The sequence below is a fragment of the Rhinichthys klamathensis genome, unplaced genomic scaffold, assembly GCF_029890125.1.
Source record: "Rhinichthys klamathensis goyatoka isolate OS25496 unplaced genomic scaffold, OSU_Roscu_1.1 h1tg000221l_1, whole genome shotgun sequence".
Classification (NCBI taxonomy): Eukaryota; Metazoa; Chordata; class Actinopteri; order Cypriniformes; family Leuciscidae; genus Rhinichthys; species Rhinichthys klamathensis.
In genome coordinates, this window is record NW_026606745.1 from 2,384,797 (window position 1) to 2,397,497 (window position 12,701).

Consider the following 12,701-nt stretch of genomic DNA (forward strand, 5'->3'; position numbering starts at 1 on the left):
ATGCTCATCACACTGAAAATATGACAACAGACGTCACGGGATTTGCAGCTGAGTCGCTCGTACTAAAAACTGTTCAAAGGCACTCGACAGAAAACCGTAAATGCAATGTAGCTTGTCAAGAACAAAATGTGCATTATAAACATGTACTTAGATTAGATGACAGCGGTAACAACAACATTCCTCTCACCAACACTTCCTTGTCTTCCACTCCTTTGTTGGATCTGACAACAGACCGCAAGCAAATTTGAATCAATATCGCCACCTAATGGTTTGGGTGACCACGAGGGAGAATGAGAACATAAAAAAAAAAAAAAGATATGAGAGCTGAATAATCCTATTCTCACTCAAAAATAAAAGTAATTGAGTGATTATTAAAAAATATATATAACTATGTGTAAGCAGTTGTATAAAATACAATATAATTATACAAATATAATTTTAGTGTTCTCTTCAGGTTTATTAGAAATATATTGACTTCACCAGAAAGACACGATCACAAAACATTAATGATGAACACCATGACAATTACAACATGCAAAAGTTAAACAATGTTATACACAATAGAAGAGATTAGGAACAAGTTTTAAATTTTGATATTTGCAAGCATGTTCTTCTCAATTGTTAGGCTAAATAAATAAATAAATAAATAATGTGAATGCCTAATTAAAAACAGGAATGGATCTGTATCTGTATTTTGTAATTAACCCAAATTTAGAATGCTTGACAAGGATGCATTTACTATGTAGACTCCACAATCAGGACGGTTATTTTCACTAGTTGAACTGTGGACTGTACATTTGTGGAAGTGAACAAACAGTTCTGGAATGTATTCCAGGGAATACTTGCTTCTTAATGTTATCCATTAAACCTTACAGGTGTTACTGGCAGTGCTGAGAGTTTAGAACACTGCTGACGTGTCCATTTTTGGCAATGAGTACAAAAAAAAACGAACAAAAAAAAATCATCAATTTCGTGGCACAGGAATTTAAAAAAAAACTGAGTGAAATTATCATATGTTCACCAGTGTACAAAGTCTTCTCAATGACTTTATGTTTTAATGAAAATATATACTATAAAATTTAAAAAAAAATAGGTCTAAAATATTATCATAATCAATCAGTTTCTCATAATCTTCATGCAACGGACTTTTTTTCTCTCTCTGTGATATCTTGGAACTGTATTATAAAATTGTACTGTACTATAATTTCACAAAGGTTTAATGGGGTTATTCTAAAATAAAATAAAATAAAATAAAATAAAATAAAATAAAATAAAATAAAATAAAATAAAATAAAATAAAATAAAATAAAATAAAATAAAATAAAATAAAATAAAATAAAATAAAATAAAATAAAAAAATGTTTCTGCACGACTCTACAGGATAAGTGGTTTGGAGAATGGATGGATTGAAAATTCTAATATATATCTTGGCTCCATTATTTTACTGCATTATAATATTTCAAGCATGTTTGACAGATTTGCAGCATTTACTGTTGAATTTTTCAGTAAAGTGTGTGTGTGTGCGCGCGTTCGTATGTACACCTGTATGAATAGCTCCTGCTGTAGTCATAGCAGAATCCTGCTGGGAGCAGAGTGCCCTCCTGTTGAGGAGGAAGATGAGTGTTTCTTGAGCACTGTGAGCGATTACAGTCACTGCATTATTTAGCTTGAGTTACATGTGTGCCATGAACCCTACACTTCCCCAAAAAATATGCAGCTCCATTTGCTCTCATTAAAAATGCATGCTGTTTGTGTGTGTGTGAAAAAAACCCTCCCCTGACTAAGAGCTGATATTTTTGCAAATGTAACTCGAGCGTTGTGGAGCCAGGCACACATAAGCATACATTTTCATATCATGTTATATCAAACCTCAACCTGTAGCTGCATGACAGCACAAAAGGTTTTAAAAATAACAGTGAAGACCTGCTTAGGGCATATGATATGGAATGATTGTTCAGTTTGTCATCACTGCAAAAAATAGCGGGGATTGCAAATCCTGATTACTGGTTCTACTATTGCTAAACTGCATTATAACATTTCAAGATTACACTGCATGAAAACAGAACGCTTTAAAAACAAAGACCTGCTTTTGTCATTTGCCATATGATATGAAATAATTGTCTGTTATCATTGTGTGTGACACCAAAGGCCATGAAATGCAATGACAATCTAAAAAAGATCGGTTTCTCTCTTCTTCAGGCCACTTTGATATAGTGCCTTCTTACATTAGTAGCTGAGCTATGCAGCTTATGCCATCATCAAACATTCCTGTGAAGTTCCATCGGCTCTAAAACCCAGAGGAGTCACTGACGCTGCGCTCTAATTTAAGAACTTCACACAGACCTGCAGCACTGTGCAAACTCAAAGTCACTGCATTTATGAATGATTTCCTTGGGTACAGGAATCATTTGTGCATGCTAGATGCAGGCAGCAGTGCACACATTGTCTGAACATCTTACTTTCAAGTATTCACATCAAATGACCATTGCAGACTTAAACCAAATGAGTTGGCACAGGAATGTCATTCTCTTACATGCATGGATCGCTGTCATAAAAATGATGATTAATGTAATGCCGCCATGACTGTGCCTTAAGCCTGTTGGCATCCATAGTGTGAGATCATCTTATTAATGTAACAGTGACACTGTCTTAATCCTGGTAATGCTTCCCTGCTGCTTCCACAGGTGTTGAGGATTTACAAAGGCTTGTGGGAGGGTGAGACGTCGGGCAGCAGTATTGGGCACTGCTTTGCTGGCAGACAAATCACGCTTTGTTTTGTAATCAGAGCTCAAGCGCAATGTGGTATGGTTCATTTCTTAGGATAACAGAAATGCTTTGGCAAAGTTGTATTTCCCTATCGTTTTGCTCCATCCCACTTGAGTTTGATACTTGGAAGAAACCTGAAGCAAGACATTGAGAAATAGCCGATCTCAGCGTTCAGATGGGCTGCTGATGCCATGGGTTTTCAAAGAATAAAAGGCTGAAGTTAGGAGTCAAACAAATGGTATATCCAGATGGTTTTCAGCTGTTTGGGAATAGTTTAACGAGACCAACGTGGAGAAACGTCACAGTTGCAGTTCTGCCTAAGCGGTCTTGTTTGCCATTTCTAATATTGTATTTTGACATTAGAATGTTTTTCTATAAGTATGACATTAGATTTTTTTTTTTTTTTGCCAGACCACTAAAAGTGTAACTGTGAATCCTCTTTCAATCAATAACTCACGTACAGTGTAAATTTGTACTTTTGAAATGGATATGACATACAGAGGAAGCGCAGCTTTGTACATTTCAATACAGTCTCTGTCCTCCAAACTGTTGCCATAGTTTACATCAGGTAATACTAACATACTAACAGAGTGCAGTGTTTTATTGGCAACATGACTAAGCATTTTGACTATCTTGTTTGTGAACAATGACACAAGGACTTTTCATTCTGATGGCACTGATATGTTCATTGACATAAATACTTACTTTTAAGAAATGAACTAAATATTTTGAGTAAGTTACAGACTTTTGCAGGTAATCCAATGTGTGGTGCTGTTTGTACGAACCGGTTTGAGAATGCACATACTTCTTTGCAAATATTAAGGATGATTTGAGAAATGCACCAAAGCGACTGAGAAAAACTGTAATTAGATGGATGGTTGTGGTTTGATAAAGAATTGTCAATTTTGAACTCTTCTTGCTTTTTGCAGCAGAGCGTTGACAATAGTCAATATGACAACTAATTGAAAACAATGAAACTCTAACACAAAATCAAGTTTATTTAGTTATCTTGTCAAGATTGCAGAGAGACAGAGAGAAAATGAGACAATCTGCAGAGTTGCCCATTAATCATAAATATTTGAATATGATGACCAATCATATTCATATAAAGTAGCCGAATAGGTAGAATCCATTAAATCTAAGATAGATAGATAGATAGAGAGATATAGATAGATAGATAGATAGATAGATAGATAGATAGATAGATAGATAGATAGATAGATAGATAGATAGATAGATAGATAGATAGATAGATAGATAGATAGATAGATAGATAGATAGATAGACAGCCGGGTACAAATAGTCCAGACTGCTTCTACCATCACGCGCGCGATCTCAAGGACAGATTTCTTGTCACAACAATATTTCTCGCGCCTCATTTTTCAGATGTAGCCTATGTACTCTACCTTTATTGCTACTTCCATCCAGGGAGAGGCTGTTACGTTTACAAATGTACTAAGGTTTTCTTGTTTTCACCGAAAAGGGATGTTTGTCACAAACAGGACAGCAGATGCGCGCGGTATCTGCAAACACGTCGCCCTCTGCGCTTCCACTTAGGCCTTTATTTGAAGTTAAATTAATTTAGTGAGTGATTAAAATGTGCTATGATGATCAAGCCTAAAAAATGTAATCACGGGTCTTGTAATTTTCAGTAAAAAATTAAGGTGACAATTAAAAATAGTGTGTGTGTTTTTTTATTAATAAAATGTCAGTGTTGTAGGCAAGGCAAGGCAAGTTTATTTATATCACATTTCAAACACTATCGCAATTCAAAGTGCTTTACACAGAAATGAATTAAAATAATCACAAAATAAAAGCAAGGAAAATTAAAACAGTTTAGACAATTAAAAGAGATATGCTACAGTTATAAAAGTTGAGAACATTTTACTTATAAAACCAAAAGACACGTTTTCCTATTTTTTTTTAAGGAAACATAAGCGGTTTTGAGGCTTGAATTGAGGAACCGGTTAAGCTGATAACATCAAGTAAAACAAGGCTATATATTTTAAGATAATTAGTTCAACAATGCATTTTTATTTAGAGATACATTGTTAGTTTCCAGCATGCTTTGCATATGGCTCGAAATGGAGAGTAAATTATGAAATTAAGTGTTATTTTTTGAAGGGAAATGTTTAATGTTCAGATATAGCCTATGTTTGAAATTTGAGACAGTTTCGGTTATGTTGAAGTTTTGATCGTTACCATGTGCAGAAGAGTATATGCTTATGGTTAGGTTGTGTATGTAATATTGTGCATGTAAATATTATTATAAAACATGTTGCTTTGTTCAATGAGCAATAAATTTGCTAATTCCAGTGCACTGAGTGCAGTAACAAGTTCAATATATAAGTTATACAAACAGGTCGTTTCCATATCACACACTTTTGAGAGTTTCAATAAAAAAGCACATTTCACTAAAAATATTCAATTCATTGTGTCCTAATAATGTATGAGATTTTACATGATATATTCAGGTAGATTCCATAAAATAAAATAAAATCAAGCCTTAAAAACTATTCAAAAATAAGTGTGTATAATGTGTAATAATAATGTGTAATTATATTGTTAAGTATGCACATAACAGTTTGCCGTGTACATTGCCGTGTGCAGGCCTAACAAATGCTTACAAATATGACGCTCATAGAGGAACAATTGAACAAGAATTGTAATTATGACAAGCAAAATCATTGGCAAACCTCAGATATCAGACATATAGTTGATGTATGGCCATTCACACGGTGAACATTTGAAACCTATAAAGAAGAATGTTGTTTTTGGTGCAGCCCAACTTTTTTTGGCTGAGTCTGTGCGCGAAATAAATATAAAAAAATTAATATTACTGATTATAAGCTAATATATATTTAAATATAGGCTATACTTATAATTGAGATAATATTTATATTAATAATAAGTACTTATTACAGAAAATAATTTGAAATAGTTTTAGATGGAGAATAGCATTCCACACCAGGCAATGACTTACCAAAATATTTCATGTCTCATAGCACAACACAGACCAAAAAGAAAGTCACACAATGATCCCCCTTGATGATTTTTAAATTCGAGAAGATTTAAAATTTCATTTATTCCAATAATAAATATAATCTTATTTTATCTTATCATCTTTTCTTATCTTATCGATTGTATTTATTGTGGCCTATGTTTTATTATTCAATGCATAGGCCCCCATATCCATATTTGGTAACACTTTATTTTAAGGTGCTTGTAATAAGCAGTAATTAACAGTTAATAAGACACTTATAAGACCTTATAAGATGCATATAAGATGCATATAAGCATTAACAAAGGATAACAAATAAATTAAATTAAATAATACATTTCTCAAGTATCAATACATTGCACTTTTAGAACAGCCGAACAAACATAAATGGTAACACAAACTCCCAGACACTTAAAAATTGACCTTCCCAAGAGGGAGTAGTTTCCCTGATCTCTTCAGGGCCTGGACCTTTAATTAACCCTTATATGAAGTAGTTAATGCTTATATGCATCTTATAAGGTCTTATAAGTGTCTTATTAACTGTTAATTACTGCTTATTACAAGCACCTTAAAATAAAGTGTTACCCAATAGGTATTTCATTAGGCTATATTGGATCTTGACCATCTCGGAAGTCATGATGCACAGAGGAGGAGGATGTGAATGGCAGCCAGCAAAGCCTATGTGATTGTGTTTTTCCACCTGATGATGAGTTTTCCACATGAGCGTGGATCTCTTCTGATAGCCTTTGTTAAAGAACACGAGAGGCGAGCTCATAGGCTACTTCATTACATCATTCAGCAACCCCCAGTCCTGGACTGTTGAATCGAGCACTAGGTGGCATCCTCGATGAGTAAGCATCTCTCTCTCTCTCTCTCTCTCTCTCTCTCTCTCTCTCTCTCTCTCTCTCTCTCTCTCTCTCTCTCTCTCTCTCTCTCTCTCTCTCTCTCTCTCTCTCTCTCTCTCTCTCTCTCTCTCTCTCCAGTCCAGACATCCAGTCAGTGGCGTCGGGTGTCTCAGGGAACAGTCCCTCGCTCGCTCGCTCCCTGTGCGGGGATGCTGCGAGCACAATGTGCAGGTGACAAGATCCCGATTCCAGGAGTTCGTCTCTGACCTGTGCCGGTTCGAGGACTAGTTCAGCGCTGACTTCACTGTCCGGAGCGCCGCAGGAGGAGGATGCTCTGCCTCTCTGGCGTCACCGTCACCCCACAACTCCATGGCTACCTCATTAGGGGTACTCTGGAGAAACAGGTGTCGGGGAAGTGACGTCAAGAGCCTCGGAAACCGGAGGTGTGCGCTTTGGAGAGCAAGATGGCAGCGAAATCCGACGGTCGGGGGGTCGTCACCGGTTTCGCCCAGCTGCACAACCTGGATGAGACGGTGGGAAGCTGTGAGGACGACCCACGGCAGAACAGCTCCTTCCACATCTGCCACTGCTGCAACACCTCGTCGTGCTACTGGGGCTGCCGGAGCGCCTGTCTGCATTACCTCCTGGGCAAGGGGAGAGACGTCAGGCGGCCACCCCACGAGGAGGAGCGCCTGTGGTTGGACTGCCTGTGGATCGTTCTCGCGCTGCTCGTCTTCTTCTGGGACGTGGGTACTGACTTATGGCTCGCGCTCGACTACTACGCCAAGCAGGACTACCTCTGGTGCGGACTCACACTGTTCTTCGTGCTGGTGCCGTCGGTGCTGGTCCAGATCCTGAGCTTCAGGTGGTTCGTGCAGGATTACACGGGGGGCGGCTTGGGCTCCGTGGAGGGTCTCAGCAGCAGCCGAAGGGCCACGTCTGGCACGAGCGCAGGGGTGTACGGCAGGGCCAGATGCTGTCGCGTCTCAGTGTGGGTCTGGCAGACGTTCATACACATCCTTCAGATGGGACAAGTGTGGAGGTAAGCGTCCCGCGTTCACCTGGTATAACCCGTGCAGACAGAGTGGATCACTCGAAGCATGTGCTTTTCTGTGAATGAACATCATGCTCAGGTAAAACGTGCCATTAGTATGTGCGAAAGTGCAGTGCGTTACTGAGGTGAGTCTCAGTGCATCTGAGGATTCATTCTCCCTCCCCGACTGCTCAACTCTCTCAGACCACTTGGCGAGACGGCCATCGGGTTTTTACAGGCTCCCTCAGGAACGACATCCCTCCTTCCTACGCTCGATACCATCGACACAATTTGCGTTCCTTGATCCTTAATAGTGCATCTCACTGAATCATGATCATAGGTGCAGTGAATTATAATGTCAGTCAGTCAGTCAGTAGCATACAGCGTGTGCGTCTCGAGTGAGGAATAATTCTGGCGCGTGCGGGGAATATCGTCCGTGACATATTGTACTTAATGTCTGATCCACTAGAAATGATGCGACAGTTTTCCCGCAGCAGACAGACGCAGTGGCCGCATTCACGCGTATGAGGAGGCGTTCAGTTTAGCCAGGCGATTTAGCTTGATTTCGATGCCATTCATTATTCATGTTTGCTTGTGTTCGTGCTTTCTGCTCTTTACGACGTGATTATTGCTGGAAGATGAAGTCCTGTGATCAGTGTCTGACAATTGTCATGATGTCATCGCTTTAAAGGTGCATCTCACGCGCGCTCTCTCTCCCTCTGCATGTGTGTACAAAATAATTTCCCTCTCATCTTTCATATATAGGCTAGTCACGAAACGGCCGTTTGATGTTGCCTATATGTAATATAAATGTAGTTAAATCTTGCTTGAAAGCCTTATGAAACGCTCATTTTGTGCAGTACAAGTTAAAAAATACTTTGCTCCCAATGTAAGATTTTATGAGGATTTATATTTTATATAGGCCTATGCTTATATTGTTTTATGCGACTATATGCGTTACACTGGAATCTAGAACTGACCCCGTAGAATTCCGCCAGCTCACGTTGATTTTCTGAGGTTGCTATGCAACCAGTTGTACATAGGCTACTAGTTTAAAGCTTGTTTTGCTCGCGCGTCCGTTCTTCTTTCTATAGTTTATATAGCCCTATAGTCTTTATATAGCTATAGTAGCTAGTATATGCAAAAAATCGGTATTTTAATAATGTCAGATGTTAGAATACTCAGTGTCGAACAACACTGGAGTGACTGCCTTGTGCTGAGATTGTGAAGTATATGGACCCTGAGCTATCCCATAATGCCACAGGGGCAAGCTCATTTTCATAAAGTTGAAAAATAAAAAAGGCAGAGAACAGTGAGCTGTGAAGCTCTTTTTTTGAAGCGCTATAGGTGCTAAGGCAGTTGTCCCACAGATAGCAATAACTTGGATGCACCGATATGCAAAGTTTGACCAATAATTCTTTATATTTAAAAGCCAATAAATCTAAATCCAAATTTGTATATCATTTGTGTGAGCCTGATTACAAAAACAAAAGTCTCTCCATTAAAAGCCATGTCCCAAAGCACTCAATTACAATGTTCTCATCATAATTGTATGTAGCCTATGACAGATTTGTGCTGCACATGTTGCACTTAACTGCAACTTCCTTTTTTTGGAGTGATTCTAATCAATTCAATTCAAAACCATTATGGTGAACAGTGCACATCCGAAGTGTCTAAGCTGAAGGAAGTAATCCATTATTTATCAGCTTTGATATATCGGCCACATTTTCTTATTGCCGATAACGATAACATTATAAATGAACATAATCACCCGATACTGATATGGTGGCCGATATATCGAGCATCCCTAACTTTTAGGCCAAATGTGGAAGATAGCTTTCACATCTGGATATGGCATGGCTAAGCACACGTGGGCCAACTTTTCACCATATATGTTTTGCTATGCTTAAGAATTGGAGGGAGTTTTCTTTTGGATCACCATTTGTATTTAGGCATATGGCCCAGATGACAGTACGCAACTGAGGATCAAAAGTGGCTTGGCTCTGTTAACTTATGGTTAACATAATGGTTCATACTTGGAAAAAACATGTAACCTGCTAAAGTCATGCACATTTTTAGGTTTATGGCAGTCCACACCTCAACCTATTCAACAACGCTATTGGTTGCTTTGCATCTTGCATTGAAGTCCTATTGGTGGATTACAAATGTGACTTGCAGCTATTTAAATAAAGTTATTTCCGTTATTTCCTTTTCTGCTCTCTCTTCACATCAACAGCCTTTGCCCAAAACAATCTCTTATTAGCTTCAGGTAAGTGCTGTTTTTGGTGTTTTAAAAGCTTTTTTTTATTATTAATATTAAGTATTATGTCTAAAAATAGCCAGTTACTAGAGTAGCCTTAGTTTTGAATGGTAGGAAAGCTATTTATCTAATGTTTTCTTCATTAAAAATGGCTGCACAGCAGCACTCATGCTATACTGTATAGTTGCGTCCCAATTCATATACTTATTTGATGACATTTTTACACCAAAAAAGAACTTTCACTGTTGTTAGTTTAACTCAAAACATCCTTGTTCACATTACTTAAAAACTCATCAACTTAATTTAACTGAGTTGTTTCTGCTAAAAATGAGTATTGTCAGCATTACTTGATTAGTGATTGTTCAGTCAATTTAACATAGCAAATTATTGAAACAATATTGTACACGTAGCCGCCTACGCTGAAGTAAGTGTGCTCACAATGAAAAGTCCACATAGAAAAAGTCAACTTTAAATACCCGGATGATGCAATTAATTAACGGAAAAGTTGTGGACTGTTGGACACTTCTTGCACTCAACTGTCACAGCTTTAATTACGTAGCGGAGGGGGGAGGGGCATCAGACTCCAATGGTGAAAGACAAAATAACTATAAAAGTCATGCACTACATGGATGAGTATACATTGTGCATACATAAAGTGCAGAGGGTAGTGCGTCATTTCGGACACAACTTATGTCTTTGGTGGTAGAAACACAGAATGTGTGTAGTGTTGTTTTACAATGATTAGAAATAGGCCTATGCTATGTGCTTGTTTTAAAATTCAAAATATGATACAAATGATATGTTATACTAATGTAATTATTTTTTATCTTCCTTTTCCTGACAGATGGTGAGTGAGAAAGATTGGTGAGACATACTAAAAGAAGCAATTATTGTAAATTTATTCACACATTTGACACTTCCAACATTGCTACCAACATTAGCACACCTCTGTTATGTTGAAGATGCTATATTTAATACAAATAAAAATGTGTAAGTCAATTTTTGTGTTTAAGATTATTTGATTTACTGTGGGTTTAAAAAAAAAAAAAAAGGTGTGGTAAATAAACAATGGCTTTTGGTCTGTCAGCCACATGTGGGCCACGTAAGGGCCGTCAGCCCTTTACAGAACTCAACCATATAAGATGTCAGGTTCACAAATGGGCCACATTTGTTTTTATTATTTGGCTCACTGTGGGTGGAATTATGGCACTGTTTTGGTTTAGCTCTGGCTAAAAAAAAGTGGACCAGATTTGGCTAGTAAACACAATCTAATCTGGGCCATATCGCAGCTTTTTATTTGGGCCAAATGTATGGTTAAAGTGTACTTGTTTGGTTCATCATAGGTCAAAGTATGTAGTATGGAAGGTATTACACACCTGCATACCTCCTTCAATGGTCAAGAATTTTGATCTTCATTGAATTCTGTACTAAAAGTATGAGAATTTGGATACAGCTAAAGTGAGGAAATGTTTAGATATGTCTTGCTAGCTACCTAGCTCGATGAAAGACTTGCTGTATCCTTTGGCTGTTCAAATATCTTTAGCCTATTTTAAAGATGTGACTCAAGCACTCATGGCAATACAAAACAGTTACTGCTTCATTGTGCAATAAACGCAAAACCCAAATAAAGGCAGTCTGAGGTAGAATGCTCAGCGGTGTCAACATCAAAGAAGTGTCTTTTTACTCCTTTTAAGACTGTGAATAAGGTGTCCATGTTTAGATTCATAGAGAGACTTCTATAGAGAAGCTTCTTGCTTCACTGTTCTTATGTCGATCTTGAACTGTGTTTTGTTTGTGGAATTGCATTGCATCTGTGTGCATTTTCATATTTTTAATGCTCATATTATTGCTTTCAAAATATTTCAAATATCATTACTTTCAAATATCTTGCGAACATTATTACTTTCTAATAAATAAACTTCTGAGGCCACACTGTCATCACCTTTTTACTTTTAACAAACTGAACCGATAATGTTCTCAGGTCACAGCAAACATTAGCAATCAAAAAAAAAAAAAAAATCAATAAAGTGGAATTACACAAATCTGTCTTTGCAAAAGCCCCTGACTACTTAACAGATCCTTCTGCTAAAGATTTTAGAAAATGTGCATTTTAAGAAAGTGCACGAGTACAATTTTCAATTGGATGTTTTTTTCTTCATGCTTGGCTTGGCATGAGAGCCCGGCAATGTCTTTGTTGGCTTCGGTAACTAGTCTGATGCAGCAGCTCCGCTGCCAAGACCTCAAGCCTTTCCAAATCGTCTTGACTTGAGAGTCAGTCAGCGCAAGCGTCTTGAGAGATAAATGGGAAATAATGCTCGATTAAGCAGCCCGGGGCAATGGTTGAATAATTTGTTAGCCCTTGGCATAAAAATTGCTGTATGTCTAGTTCGGGCAACTTTTTGAAAACGACTACTGCTCAGGATTCTCATACCCAGCATGTCTGATATGCCCTGCTATATCAGTTAGTAAGATTTTGTTTTTAAAGAAATGAATTATTTAATTCAGCAAGGATATCAAAAGTGACAGTAAAGACATATATAATGCTACAAAAGATGACTATTTCTTTCATCAAAGAATCTTGAAATAAACGTATCACACTTTCTTCCCCCAAAATATTAAGCAGCACAATGGTTTTCAACATTGATAATAATAAGAAATGTTTCTTGAGCATCAAATCATCAAATTAGAACAGGGCTGGACTGGCCCTGGACAAATCCAGCACATCCGGCCCATGAGTTGAACAAATTACATGTGTTTCAAACGCGGGAATAAAGTTAACAAGAAAAAAGAAAAAAA

The 12,701-nt window shown here is 37.6% G+C and overlaps 2 protein-coding genes and 1 long non-coding RNA gene across 5 annotated transcripts in view; 1 reads left to right on the forward strand and 2 right to left on the reverse strand.

Moving 5' to 3' along the window:
* Window positions 1-12,701, reverse strand: part of LOC130097588 (uncharacterized) — a 151,954-nt gene that overhangs the window by 43,916 nt on the left and 95,337 nt on the right. The window lies entirely within an intron of this gene.
* mtmr9 (myotubularin related protein 9) overlaps window positions 1-12,701 on the reverse strand; it is a 44,781-nt gene that overhangs the window by 22,629 nt on the left and 9,451 nt on the right. The window contains exon 1 of one of the 3 annotated variants that reach the window (XM_056264491.1): window positions 188-280. The exons of 1 other annotated variant lie outside the window; for it this stretch is intronic. The gene's annotated coding sequence lies outside the window, so the exon portion shown is untranslated. Of the gene's footprint in view, window positions 1-147; window positions 281-12,701 lie in introns of those variants that run through there. One more of the 3 variants, XM_056264492.1, reaches the window with a different exon arrangement.
* The window catches only part of xkr6b (XK, Kell blood group complex subunit-related family, member 6b), an 83,381-nt gene continuing 77,422 nt past the window's right edge, over window positions 6,743-12,701 (forward strand). Inside the window, exon 1 of the mRNA XM_056264489.1 lies at window positions 6,743-7,654. Within this exon, the coding sequence (XP_056120464.1) occupies window positions 7,077-7,654 (578 nt within the window). The 5' untranslated portion in view covers window positions 6,743-7,076. The remainder of the gene's footprint in view (window positions 7,655-12,701) is intronic.